At 60.1% G+C, this 25,236-nt stretch overlaps 2 protein-coding genes and 1 pseudogene across 8 annotated transcripts; 1 reads left to right on the top strand and 2 right to left on the bottom strand.

Annotated features, from left to right (window-relative positions):
• Positions 1-2,547: 2,547 nt before the first annotated feature.
• Positions 2,548-8,028, top strand: PODNL1 (podocan like 1). Its single transcript, XM_012790384.3, has 10 exons — positions 2,548-2,793; positions 2,987-3,208; positions 3,791-3,884; positions 4,161-4,225; positions 4,328-4,437; positions 5,192-5,348; positions 5,633-5,748; positions 6,173-6,830; positions 7,385-7,533; positions 7,642-8,028. Exons 1-10 carry the CDS (start codon positions 2,791-2,793, stop codon positions 7,790-7,792), a joined length of 1,725 nt encoding a protein of 574 aa, XP_012645838.2. The 5' UTR covers positions 2,548-2,790; the 3' UTR covers positions 7,793-8,028.
• A 404-nt stretch (positions 8,029-8,432) lies between these two features.
• On the bottom strand, positions 8,433-25,223 carry CC2D1A (coiled-coil and C2 domain containing 1A). Of its 7 annotated transcripts, none has more exons than XM_076001431.1 (29): positions 25,092-25,223; positions 23,248-23,383; positions 21,616-21,731; positions 21,461-21,526; positions 21,051-21,185; positions 20,717-20,951; positions 17,747-17,871; positions 17,344-17,416; positions 17,102-17,173; positions 16,880-17,010; positions 16,721-16,793; positions 15,747-15,880; positions 15,469-15,583; positions 15,216-15,388; positions 13,526-13,648; positions 13,376-13,434; positions 13,175-13,291; positions 11,909-11,982; positions 11,775-11,833; positions 11,603-11,654; positions 11,412-11,511; positions 11,230-11,320; positions 10,818-10,955; positions 10,665-10,729; positions 10,072-10,135; positions 9,858-9,984; positions 9,104-9,180; positions 8,971-9,018; positions 8,433-8,896 (listed from the first exon to the last, which is right to left on the bottom strand). In XM_076001431.1, the coding sequence occupies exons 1-29, from the start codon at positions 25,149-25,151 to the stop codon at positions 8,876-8,878; spliced, it is 2,859 nt and encodes a 952-aa protein (XP_075857546.1). In that variant the 5' UTR covers positions 25,152-25,223; the 3' UTR covers positions 8,433-8,875. The 7 variants fall into 7 exon arrangements, with proteins under 7 accessions (XP_075857546.1, XP_075857548.1, XP_075857547.1 ...); XM_076001433.1 differs by having other exon boundaries at positions 10,665-10,726; XM_076001432.1 differs by having other exon boundaries at positions 15,469-15,580.
• Positions 24,279-24,375, bottom strand: LOC142870767 (uncharacterized; annotated as a pseudogene).
• Positions 25,224-25,236: the final 13 nt, after the last annotated feature.

Raw genomic sequence — 25,236 nt, 5'->3', positions numbered from 1 at the left:
GGCCAATTAATTTCTTTCTATTTATAGTAGAGACGGGGTCTCGGTCTTGCTCAGGCTGGTTTCGAACTCCTGACCTCGAGCAATCCGCCTGCCTCGGCCTCCTAGAGTGCTAGGATTACAGGCATGAGCCACCACGCCTGGCCTTTTTTTTTTTTTTTTTTGAGAGATGGGGTCTCACTATGTTGTCCAGGCTGGTCTCAAACTCCCGGCTCAAGCAATCCTCCAACCTCGGCCTCCCAAAGTGCTGGGATTACAGGCGTGAGCCACTGCATCCAATCAGTCTCAGTTCCTCAGATAGGTCAGAAACACAGCAAGGATGTGTCATTTATCCCTGTTGGGAACATCCCGATGAAAAAATTTGTCCATATTCTGGTTACTGAAAAAAGATGTAACCTCCTCCAGGCAGTCTCCTGAGACCTCCACCCTCCAAGCTGGTTTTGGTGTTCTCTTTTGTGTTTTCTTCTCCTTTCATATCATGGCCACTGCCACAGTACAGCTGTGGTTTATGCACATTTAAGACATGTATATTCTACTAAACATGCAAATCATACAGAAGGACATTGTAGCTCCTGAAGGGAAGTCCACCTGCCAGCACACTTGCCTGGGGGCAGCGGGGACAAGCAGTGGGAGACTGGGAAGGGAGCTCGACCCACCTTTCAACTTCTATTTGTATCTCATTGCATAAACATCTTGCTGCCCCAAGCGAAATCTGGGGGCCCGTAGGTGGCTTTTTTGGGCATGCCATAGCACCATGGTTTGAAGGTTTGTCCCCTACAAAACACATGTTGGGATTTGATTGCCATTGTAAAGTGAGGGCACTAATTCCATTCATGAGGGCCCCACCCTCATAACCTAATCGCCTCCCCAAAGCCCCACCTCTTAATATCACCGCTTTCGGGGTTAGGATTGCAACATGAAACCGCCCTTTATAAAATGAATAAAGGGTTACAAGGTGGGAACTGTGGTAGGGGCCTGAACTCTGCAAAGCTATGGGCATAGTTGAAAAAAAAAAACAAAACAAAACAGCCATTGTTCCCTGGCTTGCCTGCCTGTGTTCGCTTACAGCTTAAGAGTCATGTCCCCTTGACTGGTGTGAGATGTGTGACTTCCCCAGTCGCTTCCATAGATTGCTATTATAAAATCCAAGACTGGGCTTTGAGATGCCTTCCAGACTCTGCATTGGGGAAAACCACCAGATGCCAAAGGGACCCACGGGCATGTGTGGGGACTGACTCAACAGGTCTGGGAACCCTGTACCCCAGAACTGTCTCGGCCAAGAAGACAATTTCTGCTTCTCAATCCTGAGTTCATCTTCAGTGCCCTCCCTCCCTCCCTCCCTCCCTCCCTCCCTTCCTTCCTTCCTTCCCTCCCTCCCTCCCTCCCTCTCCCTCTCCCTCTCCCTCTCTCTCTCTCTCTCTTTCTCTCTTCTTTTTCTTCTTCTTTTTGTCCAGACAGGGTCTCACTCTGTCGCCCAGTCTGGAATACAGTGGTGCCATCACAGCTCGATGCAGCCTCCAACTCCTGGGCTCAAGCGATCCTCCTGCCTCTGCCCCCTGGGTAGCTGGGACTGCAGGTGTGCGCCACCAAACCCGGCTAATTTTTAAATTTTTTGTAGAGATGGGGTCTCGCTCTTGCTCAGGCCACTCAGTGTTTCCTGTCCCTGTGTCACCACCTGTCATCTCTGGAATAAACGCACTCAATCCTCGTCTCAAGCTCTGCTTCTGGGAGACCCCAACCTCTGTCCCCGCCCTTGCCAGGCACCCAGCCCGGTGCCTCGGCCACTCCCAAGCGGAGCAGACACCAGTCTTAGAAGGTTCTCCCGCTACCGCTCTTTGCCTCACGACAACTCTTTGAGGGGAAGGGCTCTCTGCTGTCCCCAGTTTACGTGTGGGAAAGCTGAGATTTGGGCAGGACAGGGACTTGACCGAAGTCGCCCCCTTGGTAAGCGGAGGAACGAGGGGGTTTGACCTTGGGCGGAGACTGGCTTCCTCACCACCTCCCCGCGGCACCCCACTCCCATGTTGGGGCTTCACCCGCACCCCCTCATTCGATCCTTACACCACCACTGTGGCATGAGACAACCATGATCCCACTTTACAGGGAGGGAAACTGAGGCCCAGAGAAGCGGCAGAGCCCAGGTTTAGACCCAGGCAGGCTGGCACCAAGCTCACATCCTCAACCACCGGCTGGGGCCCGGATACATGTAATTTCCTCTCAAGCGGCTGTGGCCATTTGGGGAGGGGGGCGTCTGGCTGCCGCGGGACCGGCCGGCAGAGGGGAGGAGGGGCCGGGGCCGGAGACCTGGTCCAGAGCCCACCCACCCCAGGCTCCCCTCCAGACCCCTCCCTGCCGGCCCCTGCTCCTCCGTGGGGACGCCCCTGTGCCCCAAAGCCTCCCCACGCCTCCCTCCACACCCCTACTCCTGCGGTCGGCCCAAATACCAGACAGGGCGAATCTCAGCTTTTCCCCAAACATTCCTCGTCCCGTGGCCGGCCCAGGCTGGCTGAGGTTACGAAAGCAGAGCTGGGGTGGTTGTTGGAGGGGGACTGAGGGGACGGGCCAGCCTGTCCTCACCACCCCATCCGGCCGCCTGCCCGCCCTCCCCAGGGCGGAGAAGGGGGTGGGCCGGCGTCCCCCTGGTCCTCGGGAGAACCGGCTGTGCGCGGGGGGTGGCCTGGGCTGAGCGATGGGGGGCGGTGGCAGCCCCGGCAGAGGCTCCAGGAGGTGACCGCCTGGTTTCCATTAGGGAGCCTGGTCCGCAGCTCGGGGAGACGGCGGAGTCGGCCGGCTATGGTAAGGGGGGGCAGGGGAGGGTCTGAGGGTGGGGCCCACCGCCCCCCACCCCCCCACCCCAGCTCTGCCAGTTGGCTATTGCCACCCGCCCCGCCACCCAGTCCCTCCCCAGAGGAGGGGGATGCTGCAGTCGCCATGGCGACCCTGTGCCCGGCCTGGGGACACGCTGACCCCTCCCTCCTTCCCCTCCCAGCGGCTAAGCCTGCTACTGCTCCTGCTGTGGCCGGGCCCTCTGGCCACCCCCGGCATGGAGGATGCCACCTTCCCCCACCTGGGGGAGAGCTCGCAGCCCCCGCCCCGGGCCTGCCCCCCGCGCTGCTCCTGTCCCCGGGCGGACACCGTGGACTGCAATGGCTTGGACCTTCGTGTGTTCCCAGACAACATCACCAGGGCTGCGCAGCACCTCTCCCTGCAGGTGGAGCCCGGGGAGGGGACAGGAGGGTGGGGACCAGGGGGGTGAGACCAGAGGCCAGAGGTGCTGGCGGGGCATGCAGGGGCCCCACCCGTGGGAGGGGGTGAGGAGGTGGCAGCGCTGGAGGCTGGCCTTGACCGTGTGCCAGGGGACAGAGGGGCTGGCGGTAAGGGTTAGGGGATGCTGGGGTCAGCATCTTGGGGTTGTTTGGGGTCATGTGATGAGGAATTTGGCGTTGATTATGGGGGGCCCGGGGAGGTCAACATCTTGCCAGCGAGGGGAAGTTTGGGTGGGGTTGATTGTGGGGTGAGGGGGGTGTTGGGACCAAGGTCTTGGTGGTTATGGGGTTGTTTTGGGTTAAGGTGGGTTGATGGGGCATTTGGGGTCGACCGTCGGGGGGTTGGGGCATTTGGGGTTGATTGTGGGGGTGTCGGAGGGGTCAGGTCTTGGCAGTTTCTTGGGGTCAGGGTGACGGGGTGCTGGGTTTGTCTGGGCTGATGGGGAGCTGAGGATCAGGGCTTGGGGTCACTGGGCAGCGAACGGTCCCAGAGTCAGGGGTGTGACCGTCCCCACCCCGTCCCGCAGAACAACCAGCTGCAGGAGCTGCCCTACAACGAGCTGTCGCGCCTCAGCAGCCTGCGGACCCTCAACCTCCACAACAACCGCATCTCCTCCGAGGGTGAGGTCGCAACTGCCACCCCGCCCTTGCCCGCCGCTGCGGCAGCTCTGTGGCGGTTCCCAGAACTGCCCTCTGCTGAGCAAGACGGAAACTCGGGGTGGGGGGGCTGGAGGGGGCCATGTGGCTTTTGAGCAGGGGTGGGGGAGGGGGGGACTTGACGGGGGGGGGGGGCGAGCCTCTGCCAGTTCCCAGCTGGGCCCTGGGGCAGGCCGGAGCCCAGCAGCTCCCGGCCAGCAAGGCCAGGCCTGGGGTCCCTCACCGCCCCCGCCCCCCCAGGCCTGCCCGATGAAGCCTTCGAGTCCCTCACGCAGCTGCAGCACATCTACGTGGCCCACAACAAGGTGAGCTGGCCCCACGGGCCTGCCCAGCCGGGGAGCAGCCCTGGGGACAGCGGGGGACACGGGACGCACGGGACCAGCGTGCCGTGTGCTGTGCTACCCCAGCTCTCCGTGGCCCCCCAGTTCCTGCCCCGCTCCCTCCGCGTGGCCGACCTGGCTGCCAACCAGGTGATGGAGATCTTCCCCCTGACCTTCGGGCAGAAGCCTGCGCTCAGGTAGGCCCTGGCCCCGCCTGGCCCCGCCCCTGCCTCAGGTGTGGCAAGGGTCGCTGTCCCATTGTGAGAGGCTGGGGGGCTGGTTAGGTCCTTTCCCTGGGGGTCTGTAAGGGGCAGAGTTCCACCCTGGGGTCCCAAGGGGGAGGCAGGGCCCCCTACGCGTGTCCTGAGAACTGCAGGCTGCAGATAGAGCATGCGGGCACACACACGCACACACACGCACGCACACGCACCTGCACCTGCACCTGCATACACACTCTCACACACACTTCCAACGAGCACACTCACATACACACACTCGTGCACACACATGCATGTACATGCACACACCCGCACACACTCACTTTCATACACACATCCAACATGCACACTCACATATACACACATGCACACACATGCACGTACACACACGCACTCGCACACACATTCACACACGCAACTGCATACACACTCTCATACACACATCCAACGAGCACATATACACACACACACGCATGTACGCACATGCACACACACTCTCATACACACATCCAACGAGCACACTCACATATACGCACACGCACACACCCACATTCACACACTCATCCAGACTCGCACTCACACGCACACACGCACATTCATGCACACACTCGTGCGCACACAGCTGCACACTCACACACGCACTGGCGCGCTGAAGGCGGCCCCAGGCGGGTCGGGGCGGGAGGGGCTGCGGGGAGGCGGGGCAGGCCGGTGGCCGGAGCCTGGCTCCCCTCAGGTCCGTGTACCTCCACAACAACCAGCTGGACAACGCGGGGCTGCCGGCCGACGCCTTCCGCGGCTCCGAGGCCGTGGCCACGCTCAGTCTCTCCAGCAACCGGCTCCGCTACCTGCCGCCCAGCCTGCCCGCCTCGCTGGAGCGGCTCCACCTGCAGGTGCCTCCACCTCCCGGCCCGCCGCCGCCCGGCTCAGGCCCCCTTCTCTCGTCTCTGCCCTGGGGCACCCCCGCTTCCCATTCTCCCAAATATCCCCAAAAATCCCAGCGGCCGGAATGGCCTTTCTTTAAATCACTTCCACTGACACGGGTTGTTTGCAAGCACTCGCTCAGCGGCCTTGCTCAAGGCCGGCTCCCTGCCACTCCCTTACTCAAGAGCCGTCTATAGCTCCCCTCTGTCCTCTCTCCTGGACCCTCTGCCTCATCTTCTCCTCCTTTCTCCAGAACAACCTCATATCCAAGGTGCCCCGAGGAGCCCTGAGCCACCAGACCCAGCTCCGAGAGCTCTACCTCCAGCACAACCAGCTGACGGACAACGGCCTGGACACCACAACTTTCAGGTGCTGCCTGGTGGGGGCAGAGGAGCCTGCGTATCTATAGTCTGGGTGGGGGTCCCACCTTCTGTCCCCCTCCCCCGAATGGCTCTAACTCAAGGCCACACTTGGCGAGTGCCTCCTGCTCATGGGGCAGGTGTCCTCGTTCCCTGCCGCCCTGCACTGAGGTTGCATTAGCTGACGGACGTCAAAGCTGCCACACGCATTTCTCTCGGACCCAGGACTCTCTCCTGGTCACCTCCACAGCTCTCAGGCCGGCACCTGCCCCGAGCACCCCACATTTCCCTCCCGCCCAGATCCCTCAACTCACGACCCTCAGGTTGCAATCTCCGGCCTGAATCCGTGGACCCCTCCCCGTCACCGTCCCCGCGAGACCCGACAGGTCCCGGCTCTGGGTGCCTGTCCTCATGCCGACCCCCTCTCCCACCAGCAAGCTGCGCAGCCTCGAGTACCTGGACCTGTCCCACAACCAGCTGGCCACGGTGCCCGCCGGCCTGCCCCGGACCCTGGCCGTCCTGCACCTGGGCCGGAACCGCATCCGGCGGGTGGAGGCGGGGCGGCTGCGGGGGGCGCGGGCGCTGCGCTACCTGCTGCTGCAGCACAACGCGCTGGGGAGCGCGGGGCTGCCCGCCGGGGCGCTGCGGCCGCTGCGGGGCCTGCACACGCTGCACCTCTACGGCAACGGGCTGGACCGCGTGCCCCTGGCGCTGCCCCGCCGCCTGCACGCCCTGGTGCTGCCCCACAACCGCGTGGCCGCGCTGGGCGCCCGAGACCTGGCCTCTACGCCCGGCCTGGCGGAGCTCAACCTGGCCTATAACCGCCTGGCCAGCGCCCGCGTGCACCGCCGGGCCTTCCGCCGGTTGCGCGGGCTGCGTAGCCTCGACCTGGCTGGCAACCAGCTGACGCGGCTGCCCACGGGCCTGCCCGCCGGCCTGCGTGCCCTGCGCCTGCAGCGCAACCAGCTGCGGGGGCTGGAGCCCGAGCCCCTGGCCGGCCTGGACCAGCTGCGGGAGCTCAGCCTGGCGCACAACCGGCTCCGGGTCGGTGACATTGGGCCCGGCACCTGGCACGAGCTGCAGGCCCTCCAGGTCAGGGGCAGGCTGGTTAGCGCGCCGTCCCCACCCCTCCGCTGCCTGCCAAGTTCTTCCCCACCCCAAGGCCTCGTCCCCACTACGGGCCAGCCCTGGGGTTGCTGAGACAGACCCAGCCTCCGGGACTTTGCCTGTGCTGTCCTTGACACCCGGTCCTCTGCCACCAGCCCCTCCACCTCCCCGCCTCCGCTTCTAGTACTGTCCATTCCAGAGTTCTAGAAGCATCGGTGGGTGCCAGGCACTGGGCACTGAACGACACAGCTCTTGTCCCCCCCTCGCCCCCAAACATCCCGGTCAGGGAGCAAGGCAGTCTACCGCCATCATAATTAGTAAATGACAGAGTGTTAGAGGTGGCGGGGGCTGTGGTGTGGAGGAAATACCACCTCCGTCAGTGACTCCCTGAATTAGGCCGGGACCTGTCTGTCTGTCCCCAGTGCCGGGAACAGGGCCTGCCCCGGGAGGGCCTGCGGGGAGAGGGGCTGGGGGCCGCTGAGCCCGATGGCCCGGGGACCTGGGGCCGCCACGTAGCCGTCTCTGCCCCGCCCGCCCAGGTGCTGGACCTCAGCCACAATGAGCTGTCCTTTGTGCCCCCGGACCTGCCCGAGGCCCTGGAGGAGCTGCACCTGGAGGGCAACCGCATCGGCCACGTGGGCCCCGAGGCCTTCCTCAGCACGCCCCGCCTGCGCGCCCTCTTCCTCAGGTGCAGGGGCGGGCGGCTGGGCAGGTCGAGGGGCGGGGGAGCGCCCGGGCAGGTCAGGACGGTGGCGGCCCACCCCTGCCACCTGCCCATGGCCGCCTCTCTGTCCAGGGCCAACAGGCTTCACATGACGAGCATCGCCGCTGAGGCCTTCCTGGGCCTCCCGCAGCTGCGCCTGGTGGACACGGAGGGCAACCTGGAGCAGGTGCTGGTGCGGCTGCCGCCCGCCGCCCCGCGTGGGCCACGGGCGGGGGGCTCCTGAGCCCTGGGGCTCCGCTGGGCCATGGACTGAGGACACGGCGCCCACCTGGGGCCCCCCGCCCGGCTCTCCCGGGCCCCGCGACTGGGCTTGCTCCGCCCTGCGCTGGGGCACGCGGGAGGGACTGAGGCATGCAGCTGGCACGCTCCAGGTGCTGAGACCACGGTGGCCTGTGGGACACACCCTCCCCCCATGCAAATGAGGCTGGTGACAATAAAGCCTAACACGCTGAGTGCTCACCACGGGCCAGGTACCACTTGGGGGGCTCTGCCCACTGGCTGCTCCCCGCTACCCTGCAGTGGCAGCTCTCACCCTCCCCGAGTCCAGCTGGGGAAACTGAGGCTCTGGGACGCCAGGTCCAGGCCCCCGGGCCAGTGAGCAACAGGGTTGGATTTTGAGGTCCTGAGACACACCAAGCAGCACCACGCACCACCCAGCCCCATGTAAACCCAGAAACACGCAGAGCCACCTGCCAAAGAAACAGGTGACAGATGCACGGACCCTCCACAAGCACACTGTCCCGTCCGGCCACTCCTGTGGATGTGCCTCCCCATCCACCCTTGGGGACACTGCGGGAAGGTGGGGAGGCCCAGCCCAGCCACCAAGGGCCAGTGCAAGGAACAAAGACAAGACAGAGCTGAGCTGGGTGTGGCCCTGGCTGTTTATTCTGAGTGTCGGCCCTGGGGGCCCAGCTGGGCCACGGCAACCCCCTGCCAGCCTCAGCGGCTTCTTTGGGGTATAGGAGGGTTTGGGGTTAAGGCCGGGGAGGGACAGGAAGTAAAGTGCTCACAGGGGCCCTTGGGGCTTGTCCCAGCCGCCCTCCCCTCCCCGGGGCAGGCCAGAGGCCACACGCCCCTGGACTGTGCAAACAGGACTCTCCGCCGTCCAGGCCTGGGTGAGGGGCGGCCGCCATTGTCACGACGCCCCCAGCCGGGGAGGCTCTGGCTGGGCTGGGGGCCCTGAGGGGACGAGTCCAGAACCGATTGTCCGCTGATTGTCTAGTGTCCGGCGGGTGGCCGTGTCGGCTCCTCCCTCGGCCGTGGGTCCGCTACCCGCTGCTCCAGGGGCCGCCCGCCCGTCGGCCCCTCACCGGCGGAGCCGCTGCAGCTGGGGGACAGGCCGCTGGGGTCAGGGGGGTCCACGACCACAGCGACCCCCACCCCGCCTTCCGAGCCCCTTACCTCACTCTCCACCAGATTCCGCCTGTACAGCGCCTCCTTGGCAGCCTCCTGGGGGGACGGGCGGTCAGCGGGCCATCCCTGCCGGCCCCACCCTGTGGCCACCCGGTGCCCGCCCGGCCCGTGCCCGCCTCACCCTGCTGCCATCGTTGCCCAGGCGCCGCGCGGCCTCCGTGTAGAACTGCAGCTGCCGCTCCAGCTGGGCTGCGTACTCTGAGGGGCGGGGGCAGGGTGGGAGCAGGAGAGTGTGGGCATCCTCTGGGTTGGGGAGGGACTCAGGGGCCCCCGCCCCTCCCCCACTGTGCCTGTCCCAAAGGCCCTCCCCCATCAGATCCCATCCCTGAGCCCCCCCCAGCCGGATGCCCACCCTGAGCCCCTCCCCAACCAGATGCCCATTCCTGAGCCCCTCCCCCACCACACACCCACGTCCAAGCCCCTGCCCCGCGGGATGCCCGCGCCCAAGCCCCTGCCCCGCCCGATGCCCACGTCCAAGCCCCTGCCCCGCTGGATGCCCATGTCTAAGCCCCTGCCCCGCTGGATGCCCGCGCCCAAGCCCCTGCCCCGCCCGACGCCCGCGCCCAAGCCCCTGCCCCGCCCGACGCCCGCGCCCAAGCCCCTGCCCCGCTGGATGCCCGAGTCCAAGCCCCTGCCCCGCCGGATGCCTGCATCTAAGCCCCTACCCCGCCAGACACCCAAGTCCAAGCCCCTGCCCCGCCGGACGCCCACGTCCAAGCCCCTGCCCCGCCGGACGCCCACGTCCAAGCCCCTGCCCCGCCGGATGCCCGAGTCCAAGCCCCTACCCAGCCGGACGCCCGTGTCCAAGCCCCTACCCCGCCGGACGCCCGAGTCCAAGCCCCTACCCCGCCGGACGCCCGAGTCCAAGCCCCTACCCCGCCGGATGGCCGCGCCTCCCTGTTCCAGCTGCGCCCTCTGCCACTGGCTGCGCTGCACGATGTCCTGGTACTGCTGGGCCACGTCCGGGGGCACGGGCCGCCGTGCCTGCCTGAGGGCCAGGATCTAGAGAACGCAGAGGAGGCTGTCGGGCCCTGCCTGGGCCTGCAGAGCCCCCAGTCCTGCCCCGCGCGCAGTGGGGTGGCCGCTCACCTTCCGCTCCAGACGCTCCTGGTCGAAGGCCAGCACGCTGAGGCTGTGCAGGTTCCGGGCTGACCTAAGGGGCGGGGGAGGGATGAGGGGCTGCAGGGACTCCCTGCCCGACCCGGTTCATTCAGCTCGCTGGGCGTGGCTGCAGCACCAGACACACGGTGTCGCGGAGCCCACAGCCCAGCGGGGACGATGGCTACACACCCGGCAACTCTGATGCCTAGTGGGCAGGGAGGTTTCCTGGAGGAGGTTACAGTCAAGTTGGGACCCAAAGGGGGAGTCAGGGTTGGTCAGAGGAGCAGGAGGCAAGGGCACGGGAACACAGACACACAGAGGCCAGTGACAACTATGCACAGCCGTGACCAACAGGAGAGAGGGAGTGGGGAGAGAGAAAGCTGGCTCTATCGACGATGGTTAGATCACAAAAGGTCTTTAAGATCAATCCGAGGAGTTTAAACTGGATCCTCCAGGAGAAGAGGTGCCAGGAAAGGGTTTGAAGCAGGGGAGGGGCCTTTGTGCCTGACGAGAAACAGCCCAGGAGGGGCTGAGAGGGAAAGAGGGGGTTCCCTCCAGCATGGCCCGGCCCAGTCACCTACCTGTTCCCTGGCTCCCTTGCAGAGGCAGGCACAGGCGGGGCCTTCCCTTTGGGCCCGGCGACCTGCTTCAGACGACAGGATAAGTCCTGATGCAGAGCACGGGTCCCCCGAACCAAACCTCCCCCCGGGGCTGCTGGTGGGCAGGGGTCTCACTGTGGGCACAGCTGCTGGCACGGGGTCGATGACCAGCCACCTCTCCGTCGTCGTCTCCAGCTGCTGGGCTGTCAGCGGTTCCCGAATCCGGACCATCACCTCCAGCCGCCCGCCTGTGGGCCGGCGACCGTCCAGGACCTGGTGGGGTGAGATCACGCTGCGGGTGGGAAGCGGGAGGTGGCTGCAGGCCCAGGGACGGGCCCAGGGTGACTTCCAAAGTATGAGCCCACGGGTATGGCTGGGACAGCTCTTGACCCTAACGGAGCAGGGTGCTGGAGTACTTAGCGCTGGGCAGCAGGACAGTGTGGGACTCTGGGTCTGCAGAGGGGCCCTTGGGGACTCAAGGCGGGCGGCGTTTGGAGAACTCGCGGCATGGCCCTGCTGGCGCGTGCGGATGATCGTCCCCCCTCACCTCAAGGACCTCCCGGACCTCGCACGCCGTCTCCAGGGCGTCCAGCTTCAGCTGTGCCGTGCCCAGCACCCGGTCGGTCTTGAACAGCCCCCTGTGTGTATGCGCGTGGGGTGGGGACAGCACGGTTGGGCCAGGACAGCGCCCCTTCCTGGAGCCCACCCACGCCCGTGGCGCCGGCTCACCCCTTGTGGACCACTTCGAACTTGATGCCTTTGGTCTGGATGGCCCGGCGGAAGCCGCGGTGGCCGCGGTTGATGCAGAGTTTGAACTGCTCCTTGAACTCTGCGGGGGGGAAGGAGGGGGCGGGAGAAGGAGTTGGGTGGAATGAGACCACGGCCGCCCACTCCTGCTCCTGCCGGGGGTGGGGGCTCACCGGGGGAGTCTGTGTTCTTGATCACACCGGTCTTGTCTTTCTGAGCTTCTTCCTGGGAGCAGAGAGGAGGCGGGGACTCTCAGGGGCCCGGGCCGGGCCTCGAACCCCCTCCGTCTGACTCGCCTCCTCGCCCACTGGGGCTCAGCCCTGCCCTCCCCAGCCCCCCACGTACCACATTGGGATAGGGGAAGTCAAACCGAACAAAGACATCCAGGTCGCCAGGGGACAGCCCTGTGGGCAAGAGAGGGTCAGAGCTGGGCAGAGGGTGGTCCCCGCGACCCTGACCCCAGCCCGCAGCCCCCTCACCTGCGGGCGTGGGCAAGTTGATGCCCTTCACGATGAACAGGAGCATGTCGTTGCTGCTGAGGTCAGGGAAGATCCTTCCGTGCAGGCGGTGGGCAGGGAGACAGGGACCTCAGCTCCACTGCCCGCCTGCCTTCTCCTCCCTCAGTTGGGGGCGGGGGGACAGACCCCACCCTGGTCTTGGGGGATGTCCCAGCTCCTGGACCCCAGTTTTAGAGTCAGACAGACTAGAGTTCTCTGTTCAGGTCTGCCATTGGAGCCTTTCTTTCGTCTGCATGCGTTCATTTGGTACCTACTATGCGCCCACCAGTGGCCTCACTGCTGGGGGACCTTCCCTTCACTGAACAGTATTTCTTGGGCACCTACTGTGTGCTGGCCAGTGCCCTAACAGCTGCAGGACCATCCCTTTGCTCAATATTTCTTGAGTACCTACTGTGCGCCAGCCAGTGGCCTTGCTACTGGGGGACCACCACGTCCCTTGCTAGTTCTTAAGTGCTATTAAGCAGCAGACAGTGTCCTCGCTGCTGAGGGAACTTCCTTTCATTTAAGGACACTTTTGGAACACCTACTATGCGCCAGCCTTGCCGCTGGGGCTGTAGGAGTAAGTGAGGCAGCCCAGGTCCCTGTGCTCAGTCTGGCTGAGCGGGCCGATGACCACAGATACACAAATGGGGAAAAACAGAACGACTTCGTAGAGAATTCAAACAGGGGAGAGAACGGAACATGCTGGCAGGGGCTGCTTTAGACGGGGTGGCCGAGAGGGCCTCTCAAAGGGGAGGTGACATTGTAGGTGACTCTGAATGTCAAGAAGGCATTACCATGTGCCGGGTGGGGATGTGCTTGGTGCGTGTGAGGGACGGGAAGGGGTTTCGTGCAGCAGGAGCTGAGTGGACGTGGGGCAGCTGGGGCAAGCGGCGTGGGTCAGCCCAGGGGCGGCTGCACCTCGCCTCATCTAGACAGTGGAGAAGGTGATCTCCACTCCTCAGGGCATAGAAAGACTTAACAGGAGCAAGACCAACAACCACCAAAACTGTACCATGTCTCTGGGCTCCCTCGTCCCCAAAAGTGGTTCCAAATGTGTCACTGTTACTGCCACCTTCACCATCCTGCACTCGCAACCTCATGCCTGCCCCGGGGCCTTTGCATGTTCTATTCTCTCACCACCCGCCCAAACTTTGCTTCGGAGGCAAGTCCTGTGCTGGCTTGCGGGGAGCGTGAACCCCTCCCCAAAGGGGTGTCCTCCGGGCCGGAGGGCCATCAGAGCCTTACTTGATGACGCTGAAGGTCCTCTGCTCAAAGCGGGCGGCAGGTGTGGGGAGACCCCGGGCGAAGGCTTGCTTCAGGGTGTCCATGCTTCGCTTACAGTCCTCCGCCAGCTTCTCGAACCTGCCAGCGAGGGGGCTCTGCTCAGGGCCCTGGCCGCAGGGGTGGGCTGGGGGTGCAGAGGTCTGGCGGGGGTGGGGCACTTACTTGCTGGTTTCACCGATGTTGCCCAGGTGGGTGAATTGGTTAGAGTGGTTCAGGCACATCTGGGGGAACAGAGGGGACAGTGCGGGGAGGAGAGTAAGGGTCATGACCCTGGGGGCACAGCTGACTGTCCCGGGTTGGGGGCCCACTCACCTCATGCTGCTGCCTTATCAGCTTGGTGAGGTCACCGTAGCGCCGGATGGCCTCCTGAGACAGGCCGGGGCCAGGCCGCTGGACCAGGGCAAAGTCGTCCTTGTTGACGGGGGCAGGTGGCACCTGGGGAGGTCGAGGCTTGTGGGCAGGGCCCACTGGGGACTCTGCGGAAATGTCACCTCTCCTTGGGGAGGCCTTCCCTGACCACGACTCCGTCCGCTGCCCCCCTACTCTTCCCTCTTGGTCCTTCCGCTGTCCAACGTCACAAGATCACCCCTCAGTCATCCAAGAAATCATGTATGGAGTCCTACTACGCTCCGGACTCTTCTGGGGCTGGGGGACACAGCAGTGAACAAGAGAGACCAAGACGCCTGCCGTCGTGGGGCTGATGTGCTCTTGGGGGAAATGGGTGATATTCAGAAGAAATCGGTGAATCACGTGCTAGAGTAGGTGATAATGGTGACAGGAAAAGCAGACTTGGGAGGAGGCGCAGAAGGTTCCAGGTTAAAGGGAGGGATTTGAAATAGGAGGTCAGGGGAGGCCTCCCAGAGATGGTGACGTTTGAGCAGACACCTAACAAGGGGAGCAAGTGAGCCAATCAGGTATCGGGGGGGAGAGTGTTTGGGCAGCAGGGACAGCATGTGCAAGGGCCCTGAGGTCACACTGTGACGAGGAAGTGATGAGCAGATCGTGCAGGGCCTGTGGGCCACGAGAAGGAGCTGTGTTCGTTTGTGTGTTCCTGTGGTTGCCTAACTAGAATGTCCACTCTATGAGGGTGGGGATTTTTATGTTCTGTTCGAGACTATGTCCCCAGTGCTCAGCACAGGGCTGGACACTGGGTATGTGCTGCGTAAATATTTCCTATTATGGATGCTGCTCCATGGCATGAGATATCCTGGCTGTTTTGTTGTTGTTGTTTTTAAGCATCAGGGTCTCACTCTGTCACCCAGGCTGCAGTGCGGTGGTGCAATCAAAGCTCACTGCAGCCTCCAACTCCTCACCCCAAGTGGTCCTCCCATCTTGGCCTCTGAGAGTGCTGGGATTATAGGCAAGAGCCACCACACCCAACCTCTCATAGGTGTTCTTCTTAGAGGTGGGGACCACTGTCCCCAACTCCCCAAGGAGGAAAATGATACTCAGAAAGAAGTGAATGGTCCTACCCAAAGTGGCAGAATGTTAATGTCTCCCCAAATCTGATCCCTTCTCTGGTGGGACACATGGCGGCCCAGCAAGAAACTACATGTCCCAGACTCCCTTGCAGCTAGTGTGGCCATGTGACTTTGTTCTGGCCAATGAGAGACAAGTAAGTGATGTCACTTCCTTTAAAGGAAACCACTGCCTTTCTTTCTCGCAGGAAGCTCTGCCTTTCTTTCTCACATCCCTTCTCAAGGGGCTGGATAAGATCCACTTAGATCATGTGAACCAAGATGACCTCCTAAGGTGCAGCAGAGCAATAAGATGGAAAGAACCTGGGCCCTAAAGGACCTCCTGTTGCAGAGCCCAGACTGTCCTGAGTGTTACTTGCAAGAAATGTTAAATGTTTGTCTCATTTCGGGCTTAGGGGGGCCTATTTGTTATAGCATCTTAGCCTGGCCCATGACTGATACATTCCAGGTCACATGGCTGCTGATGGGCTGGAGCCTGACCGGCGGGTGCCTGGGCAGTTCCCGCAGAGGGCTGGGAGATTCACCTTGGTGATATCCACGGGCAGCCCGTTGCGCGAGGCCTCCAGCATGGGCTCCAGCCCCTTGGCCTGGCGCAGGTGCATCTTGGCGCCTTCCACGTCGTTTTTCTGCTTGGCTCTCAGCGCGGCCTGTAGCAGCTGCTTCTTACGGCCCTCCAGGAAGGCCAGCTGCTGCTGGGCTGTAGCAGAGGGGCCTGTGTGGGTGCTGCCGGGCCCACGGCCAGGAATCAGGCAGCCAGCGTGCAGAGGGGGCACCTACCTCTGGTGGATGTGCCTTTGGGGGCTGCTTTGGCTGCAGTGGCTGGTCCTGACTGTGGAGCCCTGGAGGATGGGGCCTTGGGCTGGACCGTGGGGGCCGCAGGGCTGTTCTGCTGCTGGCGGAACAGAGAGGACATCAGAGATTCCCTAACGCCTGCGATGAGTCCACTCCCCAAGGGTCAGGGCCCGACGCTGACCACAATGGCCACCTTAATGGATCCCTAGAACTTCACTTGGCTGCTGTCCCCTGCTTCAGCCCAAGGCCCCAGTCTCTCATACCTTCTTAGGCACCTCATCCTCTTCATCCTCTGGGCCTTCGTCCTGGTTGGCCAGCTTCATGGCGGTCTCCAGGACACCCACCAGGCTCGGCTGGGCAGGCTCGGTGGCCTCCAGGCCCTGGATGGGGGGAAAGCCTGGGCGGCCGGTCGGGGCCCGGTCAGGAAGGAGAGCACTGATGCCATTAGGGCAGACATGCATTCCTCCCCGACCTCTGGAGTGGATTTTATTTTTCAATTTTTTAATTGAGACAGAGTCGTGCTTTATTGCCCTGGGTGGAGTGCAATGGTGTCATCATAGCTCACTGCAACCTCCAACTCCTGGGCTCAAGCGATCCTCCTGCCTGAGCCTCCCAAAGTGCTGGGATTACAGGTGTGCGCCACCACACCCAGCCATCATGGGCCTTTAAATCTACTTGGAAACCAAGGACGGAGCTGCTGCTGGTCCTGTGTAGACACCAGGCCATTCCCAACCGCCCTCGTGCCTCTCGGCTTCTCCTGCCTGATCCCAGGCCTTGACAAGGCCTGCGGTGTCCATGTGAGGTGGTGCACTGGGCACTGGGCCTGGAGGGCTCTCAGAGCACCAAGATGCAGAGAGATAACTGTTCTCACGGAGGCTGCACAAGCAGTCTGAGAACTCAGAGGAGGAGGAGGCCTCCGGCCCACTGGGGGCTGATGGGACGCTAAGCAAGTGTCTGCAGAGCTGAAACCTGAAGACTGAGTGAGTCAAACAAAGATGAAAAAGGCAGCGGTGGGCTGGTAACAGGCTCTCAAAACTGGCCCCTGATTTTTAGAGTGTGCCCATTCCCATAGTGTAAATGCTTCTGTTATGACCAATGTCCAGCTACCCATTGTTTAACAAGCTTGCAAAACTGCCCCGTGTGTAGCAGCCAGCTCCCTGAGCCTGTGCCATCAGAAGGAACAGCATCTGCAAAGGGTCAGAGGCAGGCAAGGCAGGAGCCGGGAGTGGGGCCTTACCTGGGGGCACAGGCAGCTCGGCCACATCCACGGCTCGGCCAGCCTTGTGGGCCCGGATGGCGTCTTGGTATTGCTGTGGGGGATGCAGGTGTTAGGGGGACGCAGGTGCTACCTGGGGGAGGTCTCTGGGGGCTGCCCGCCCGCCCGGCGCCCTCGCACCTTGACGATGCGCTCGTGCATGCGAGCCTTCCGCGGGTCCCCCTTGCTTTTGGCCTGGGCCGCGGCCGCGTGGTAGCGCTCCATCCGCTGCTCTAGCGCCTCCAGCAGGGTCCTCGGGGCCGGGGGGACCTCTGGGCCGGACAGGGGGCAGGGTTAAGAGTCGAGGGAAGGGGAGACTGTCTGGCGGCAGCCTGCCCACCCCGGAGGGCCCTGGGCGTCTACCTGGCATGGTGGGTGCCGTGGCAGGAGTCGGAGGCTGTGCGGCTGGTGACGGTGGGTCTGGGGGCAGCTGGTCTGGGGACAGAGAGGTCCAGTCCGATGAGGGGCTTTGCTTGCCCACACCCGCCCCAGGCTGATCTGGCCCGAAGAGGTCTCTGGGCCTGACCGATGCGGGCGGCAGCACCAGGGAGAACTTCGTGGATGCCTCAAACCGTCCCGGAGGGTGGGCAGGACGGGGTCCTCACCAGGTGGAGGGGGCAGGCGGGACAGGTCCACGGGCTCCCCGCGGCTCAGGGCCTCCAAGATGGCATCGAAGCTCTGGGAGAAGGAAGGAGATCAGGGCAGGAGGTTGCAGCCGGGGGCCGGGACCCTGTAGCAGCCCCCTGTGCCCACCCAAGCCATGGAGGACTCCTAGCTCTATCCCTTTTTTTGCTTCATCTTGCTCAATCCTCTTCCTACAATAATGCCCATTTCACAGAGAGGGAAACTGAGGCTCCAGGGGGTACACCAAACTATAGCTAGGGAATGACCAAGCTGGGATTCAAATTTGGTTCTGCTTGACTCAGGAGCCCATGGACTTGGCCACCAAGCAATGTTGGGGGCAGCCTGCTTGCCCCCACACCGCCCCATAGGGCTGTCTGGACGCACCTTGGCCACGCGGAAGTATCTGGTGGCGGCAGCCATATCTCCCTGCTGCTTGGCGTGGAGGGCAGCCAGCTTGTACTCGTGCTGGCGGCTCTGCAGCTGGGCCAGGGGGCTGGGGCTGCAGGGACCTGGAAGGGGGAACAGCACACAGGAAGCCTCTGTTGCCTGGCCAACTTCACCACGTAGACCATTTCTATTTACAACTCACAACAAAGACTGGGGTTGGGGCCATTTGACAGATATGAGAACTGAGGCTCAGAGAGGGGATGTTGCCCCTCCAAAGCCACACAGCCTACAGACGGCATGGCGAGGACTCACCTCCCCAGGCCTGGCAGGCTCTAAAGCCACTGCTGTTTTGTCCCCAAGATAATTTGGGAAAACTTTATTTATGCAGCCTTCCATGCTTTTAACTTGATGTCTGTCATTTTTCATTTTGTGTTTAAAAAGTGGGCCGGGCGAGGTGGCTCACGCCTGTAATCCTAGCACTCTGGGAGGCCGAGGCGGGTAGATGGCTCGAGGTCAGGAGTCCGAAACCAGCCTGAGCAAGAGCAAGACCCCCGTCTCTACTATAAATAGAAAGAAATTAATCAGCCGACTAATATATACAGAAAAAACAATTAGCCGGGCATGGTGGCGCATGCCTGTAGTCCCAGCTACTCGGGAGGCTGAGGCAGGAGGATTGCTTGAGTCCAGGAGATTGAGGTTGCTGTGAGCGAGGCTGGTGCCACAGCACTCACTCTAGCCTGGGCAACAAAGCGAGACTCTCAAATAAATAAATAAATAAATAAATAAATAAAAAGTGGCCAAGGTTTTTATTCCCAGTGTCTTGCAAATATTGACAACTTGAAAAGGAAAACTGTCACACTACACATTTAAATGGAATTAATGTCTTTTAACTATAACAGACCTATATTCAGTTCTTACTTTTTTAAAATTGTGGTAAAACATACATAAAATTTGCTATTTTTTTTTTTTTTTTTTAGAAATGGGATCTTGCTATGCTGCCCAGGCTGGTCTTAAACTCCTAGCTTCAAATAATCCTCCCACCTTGGTCTCCCTAAGAGCTGGGAGTACAGGCTACAGGCATGAGCCACTGTACCTGGCCAAATTTACCATCTTGTGCAGTTCAGCAGCATTAAGTACATTCACATTGTGGTGCAATCATCATCACCATCCATCTATAGAACTTTCTCATCTTCCCAAACTTAAACTGTCTCCATGAAAGGCTAACTCCTCATCCCCCTCCCTAGCCCCTGGCACCCACCATTCTCCTGTTTTTTTGTTTTTCTTTTGAGACAGAGTCTCACTCTGTTGCCCTGGCTAGAATGCTGTGGCATCAGCCTTCACAGCAGCCTCCAACTCCTGGGCTCAAGTGATCCTCCTGCCTCAGCCTCCCAAGTAGCTGGGACGCACACGCCACCATGCCTGGCTAATTTTTTTCTATATATTTTTAGTTGGCCAATTAATTTTTTTCTTTTTTTAAATTAGTTATTCTTAATTCTTTTTTTATTCTTCCCCTGCTTAAAAAGTTAGACTTTCTTTCTATTTTTAAGTAGAGACAGGGTGTCGCTCTTGGTCAGGCTGGTTTCGAACTCCTAACCTTGAGCGATCCGCCTGCCCACACCCGGCCTCATTCTCCTGTTTATTGATCTGACTGTTCCAGGAACCTCATATAAGTGGAATCATATAGTATTTGGTTTTTTTTTTTTTTTTTTGAGACAGAGTCTCACTTTGTTGCCCAGGCTAGAGTGAGTGCTGTGGTGTCAGCCTAGCTCACAGCAACCTCAAACTCCTGGGCTCAAGCATCCCTCCTGCCTCAGCCTCCCGAGTAGCTGGGACTACAGGCACGCGCCACCATGCCCGGCTAATTGTTTGTATATATATTTTTAGTTGGTCAATTAGTTTTTTTCTACTTTTAGTAGAGACGGGGTCTCACTCTTGCTCAGGCTGGTTTCGAACTCCTGAATCCACCCACCTCGGCCTCCCAGAGTGCTAGGATTATAGGCGTGAGCCACCGAGCCTGGCCTGTATTTGGTTTTTTTGTGATTGGCTTATCTTATTAAGCGTAATGTCCTCAAGGGTCACCCGTGCTGTGGTGAGTGTCAGAATTCCCTTTCTTTTTAAGGCAAAATAATATTCCATTGCATGGATATGGACCATAGTCTGCTGATTTACTCATCTGTTGATGGACACTGGGTTGTGTCCACCTTTTGGCCATTGTGAATGATGCTGCTGTGAACATGGATATGCAAATAGCTGTTTCACTTCCTGCTTTCAGTTCTTCTGGGTACATACCAATGCTTTTAAAATATATCTTGGGTCCCACTTTTAGCAACTGGGAATCTTCTCCTCTTATTTCAATCCATATTCCTCACAAAATTTTATCCTAACATGATATATCTGTGTCCTTGAAACCCTTTTTTGCCTACCCTATCGTATATTTATACGACCAAAATACATTCATGCAATGTGTTTGCAAAAGCTGGGAAACCCAGGACTTGCTGCTTTTGAAACAGTGTTAGTTATAGTTTCAAATAATATGCTCAATATGTTTTCAGGAGAAGTTTCTCTAAATTTAAAGCAATGAGTGCACTTTTTTTTTTTTTTTTTTTGAGACAGACTCTTGCTCTGTCGCCCTGGGTAGAGTGCAGTGGTGTCATCGTAGCTCACTGCAGCCTCCAATTCCTGGACCCAAGCGATCCTCCTACCTCGGCCTCCCAAAGTGCTGGGATTACAGGCACGAGCCACTGTGCCCAGCCTAAACTGGTAAATATCATGTAAAGTACCGTGACAACAAAAAAACCTCTCTGTTTGTCTGTGTTCCCCTTGGAAAGTACTCCAGGGACACGAGGACTCCCGGACAGGAAATGTTGAAAACATGTAGCAATCTGTGCAAGGCCTGCACCCTGGCCGAGTGGCCTACCCCTGAATAGCCCATCGGTACCCGCACGAGCCCGGCCCTGCCCAGCCTACCTGGGGGCAGCTGGGGCTTGGCTGAGGCTGGGGATGAAGCTTGGGCGGTGGCAAGAGGCCCCTCCAGGGTGACCCTGGGCTCTGTGGCTGGCGGCATTGAAGGGGCCGGCTGGGTGGGTGCAGGGCTGTGGCTGGGCACAGCTGCTGGGCTCTTCCCTATGGCCACGGGCGGCGGGATGTCCTCTTCGTCGATGGCGTTGCCCTTCCGGACGGAGGCCAGCAGGTTTTCCAGCGTCTGAGACAAGGCATGAGGGTGGGGCTGGGAGAAGCTGGGAGCTTGGTGTAGGGGGAGTCGGGGTGGGGGGTCCCCACACCCTGCCCTCTGCCTACTCACCTTAAGCCCCCGGTCATAGCGCCGCACCTTGGCGCCGTCTCCAGCTTGCCTGGCGCTTTCCACTGCTCTCTGGTAGAGCACCAGCCTCTCCTGCAAGGTGGCCTCCACCCCCGGGGCCGGGGCTGAGGGCTTCGGCTGCAAGAGGGGCCAGGGGCACGGTCTGGGTGGTGACCTCACTCAGGCTACTGCCACTAGCCCCTCCCCACACTAACAGTCAGCCACAGGCCACCCCTGGGCCAGGCTCTCCTGCCTCGGTGGGGCAGAAGTCCAGGTCCCTGTTTCCCAGTGGGGGAAACTGGGGTCAGAGGCATCATGTCACACAGCCGAGAGGGACAAGGTGGGCCTTGAAGACCGGGCTGTCCGGGGTGGGGAGGCTGCGGTTCAAAGGAGCAGGGTTGTCGCAGCTGTACCTGGGCCACAGGTGGCTGGGGCTCCGATGCCTTCTGCTCTTCTCCAAGGACCTCATTCAGCTCCGCCTGCAGGGGCACGTGGACGGGGCGGGATGTGAGGGCCCAGTGGAGGGGGCGATGGAGGAAGAGCAGCCCCACCCGCCGTGGGTGCTTACGAGCAGGTCGTCATCCGCCTCCACGTCATCCTCATCCGTCCCCTCCTCCTCTTCCTCGTCCGGGTCTCTCATGCAGAGTCTGGCCATCTTCTCGATGGCCTCCATGGGCAGGGGGCCTGGCGGCAAAGGGAGGCCCCAGCTGGACCCAGATGCCCCAAGAGCCGCCCACCTCCCCATCCTGGACACCCTCGGGCCCTCCCTGCGCGGTGACTCCACCTCTCTTCCTCACGCAGTCCCAGTTCCAGGGCTGGGCCACCTGGGTTCGAACCTCAGCTCTGCAACTTTCTCACTGTGGGACCCTGAGCGAGTCGCCTTCCCTCTCTGGGCCTCAGTTTCCCCATCCGTTAAATGGGGGTGACAATAGTTTCTCCCTTACAGGTAGGTTGGGGGGATGGAAGGTAAATGAAGCTCTTAGAACATCATACGGTCAGCATCTTGTTACTTGTGTTAGTCTCATTTGCGGTACTTATGTTCTATAAAGTGGCTCTGAAGACTGAACTAGTGAATCCACGGGGCCACTGCTCCTAGGGGAAATTCAGGCTTAGGTTCCTATGAGCCCCCGGTGACAACATTTTCATCAACTGATTAATACTTCATGTGTATGTCTGCTTCAAGACACCTCGAATATATATGTAGTTAATTCATTAACTGTGAAAGCAGCACAGCCAACAGTATGGTAACTTACGCAGGAACGAAGCACCTCTAACACCCACGCTTTTGGCGTTAGGCACATCACTGCCTTCTCGCTCTTAGGCGCACTAGACAGCCCTTCTGCGTCATGCCCGGAGCCGTGATGAACAGCAAGATTACCAACAAAAAACCCCAAAATGAGAAAAATATGGCGCTGAACAGGCTCCAAAAGGGACCCTTGTTTACAGTATAAAAGCTGAAAGGAGAAGGCAGAGCGTCGTTCTACTTTATGTGTCAGGAGACTCAAACTTTTCACTGCTCTTTGTGGGTCCGTGAATGCCATAATTATTGATTTTGGGGCTTACAAACACGTTTGAGGGAGCCGTGAATTCACAAATATGAAATCCACCAACAATCAGGACTGGCTGTATTCGCTAAAATGTTTAAAGTTTCCACTTCCCCTCTGGGCTCCAGCTCCACTTGACCCCTTCAGGGTCCTGTGTCCCCTGCTATCTGCATCAGGGCCTTTGTACCTGCTGCGACCCCTCCCGGAAGTGCTCCCCACCTCTTCACCTGGCTCTCTCCATGGTGGGTACTTCTTTTAGCCCACGGCCACTCACAGGTCTCTCCCCACATCCCAGACCTGATCGTGGGACGGCGGGTTGGACTGATGAGGACCTGGTCTTATTATGTGTCAGGTGGCCCTGTGTGAACTGCTCACGGACCCTAGAAGATTAACTAACTCCTGTCATGTAACCACGGTTATTGTTCCCACTTTACAGATGGGGAAACCGAGGCCGACATGGCCAATAAGTGGCACAGCTGGGGTTCAAACCCCCATCTGGGTCCAGAGTTGATCATTACCCTCTTTCTTACCTAGTCCATGGGGTCCCAGAGGGTAGGGGTCTTATCTGTCTTCTGTCCCCCACCTGCCTAGTGCCCAGCTCTGAGTCCAGCACACAGCAGGAGATAAAACGTTCAGAGGTGCGTTAACCATCTTACCTTTGCCTTTAAGCTTCTCCAGGGCTGGGGGCTGGCCCCCCACCAAGGCCAAGAACTCAGCCTCCAGTTCCTCTTCGTTAACGCCATCCTCAGGGATCATGAGGCCGTCTGGGGAGAGGTCAACCAGCAGGCCCAGCTGGGGGAACAGCGAGGGTCAGTCAGACCTGGGGATGCACCACTGGGCCAGAGGCAGCCATGATGGACCCAGAGCCTCCTTGGGAAGAAGGAACCAAAGTGTCCTGGGGGAGCACCGGGAAGCTGGAACAGGCCCAGAACAGGTGTCCCAAGATGGGCCAGGCCTTCTGGCACAGATCAACATGGGGCAAAGGGCAGGCAGACCCAGCTCCCTGCTCTGAGTCCACACCTGTGATGTGCTGCTAGCCAAGTTCACCGGGAGAAGCAGGCCCCACACCCTGCCAAAGCAAAGCTGCTCTGCACACCTGGGCTGTGCCTTCCAGTGTCCTCATGCGGGAAGCCTGGAGCTTTAAGGACAATTAGAGGCCCCGACAACAGCGAAGAAGCCGAATTTGAGGTCTCTGCCCTGCAGACCTGTTTTTGTTTTGGTTAATGACCCAATCATGATGTGGTAATATTACGTTGAACTGTATGAAGTTGCCTGTCCTTTGATCAAAAAATGGCCAAATATTGGCAATTATGTATGATCCCACCTAACAGTAATAATGATGACATTTATGGAGTGCTATGTTCTAGCACTTTTTTTTTTTTGAGACAGAGTCTCGCTTTGTTGCCCAGGCTAGAGTGAGTGCCGTGGCTTCAACCTCAAACTCCTGGGCTCAAGCGATCCTCCTGCCTCAGCCTCCCAAGTAGCTGGGACTACAGGCATGCGCCACCATGCCCGGCTTATTTTTTCTATATATATTAGTTGGCCAATTAATTTCTTTCTATTTATAGTAGAGATGGGGTCTCGCTCTTGCTCAGGCTGGTTTTGAACCCCTGACCTCGAGCAATTCACCCGCCTCGGCCTCCCAGAGTGGTAGGATTACAGGCATGAGCCACCGCGCCTGGCCAATAAAAAAATTATTTTACGTGTCATGGCCCCACACAGGGGCCATGCTAATCTTCTCTGTATTGTTCCAATTCTAGTATACGTGCTGCCGAAGTGAGCACTGTTCTAGCACTTTCTATAAACTATCCCAATACATCTTCACAAATTGTCCTGGGACGTGGAGGTCTCTAAGAGGTATCCATTTTACAGATGAGAAAACTGAGGCTCAGAGCTGTGAAGTCAAGTGTCCAAAGTGCAGAGGCCAGGAGGGAACTTCAAGTCATCTAGACTTGACTATCTGAACACTAAGCCATGCCCTGGGCTCCTTCCATCAAAGCTGAGAAAAGGCAAACTCCCCCCTGCCTGGGGCAGAGGAGTTGGAGAGTAAGAAAAGGCTCAGCCACGGTCCTGTGAGCTTATGGCTGTAGCTCTGGATTTGCATCTAGATCTGGGCAAGCTGTTAATCCATATGACCTTGGACAGATGTCATCACCTCTCTGAGCCTCAGTGTCCCCGTATGTACAATGGGAATAAAAGGAGTCTGACATGGCCCGACTTGTGCAAGGGTTTGACAAGCCAGGTCCGAGGACTGACCCTCCCCTCCCCGACTGGAGCTGCTGTGGCAACAGGTGGCTTCGTGCCCGGGGCAGGACGCCAAGTGCTGGGGGGGTGCCAAGGCCAGCAGGCCGCACACTGGGGGCGGAGCCTCATCTGGGGGGCGGGGGCTGTGGCTCAGGGGGGGCGGAGATCGGGCTTCCCTTTGGGGGGGGCCCTGCCCTGAGCGTGTGACGAGGGTAGGGAGGGATCCCCCCGTTGGGACCGTGGAGCGCAGACTCACCTGGCGGGCGGCGGCGGCGCCTCGGCCCGGGGGTCCTGGGGGTCCCTTCCTCCTGTGCATCTTCCAGGCTTGATGCCCGGACCACCGGCCCCGGCGCCCGGCCTTGCCCTGCCTCCTCCTCCGGGGCCTGTCGTCGCGCACGCGC

Source organism: Microcebus murinus, chromosome 4 (genome assembly GCF_040939455.1).
Source record: "Microcebus murinus isolate Inina chromosome 4, M.murinus_Inina_mat1.0, whole genome shotgun sequence".
Classification (NCBI taxonomy): Eukaryota; Metazoa; Chordata; class Mammalia; order Primates; family Cheirogaleidae; genus Microcebus; species Microcebus murinus.
The sequence above is the reverse complement of the archived record's forward strand: the minus strand, read 5'-3'. Positions and strand labels throughout refer to the sequence as shown.

What these genes read in the sequence shown, in the direction of transcription:
- PODNL1 (XM_012790384.3), top strand. An exon ending in ACGAGCTGCAGGCCCTCCAG is followed by an intron (nt 6,831 to 7,384) that starts GTCAGGGGCAGG and finishes CCGCCCGCCCAG; the next exon opens with GTGCTGGACCTCAGCCACAA. An exon ending in CTGCGCGCCCTCTTCCTCAG is followed by an intron (nt 7,534 to 7,641) that starts GTGCAGGGGCGG and finishes CTCTCTGTCCAG; the next exon opens with GGCCAACAGGCTTCACATGA.
- CC2D1A (XM_076001428.1), bottom strand. Translation starts at nt 25,151, where the DNA reads ATGCACAGGAGGAAGGGACCCCCAGGACCCCCGGGCCGAGGCGCCGCC. An exon ending in AGGATGAGGTGCCTAAGAAG is followed by an intron (nt 15,584 to 15,746) that starts GTATGAGAGACT and finishes CTGTTCCGCCAG; the next exon opens with CAGCAGAACAGCCCTGCGGC. An exon ending in GCAAGGGAGCCAGGGAACAG is followed by an intron (nt 10,136 to 10,664) that starts GTAGGTGACTGG and finishes CCCGCCCCTTAG; the next exon opens with GTCAGCCCGGAACCTGCACA.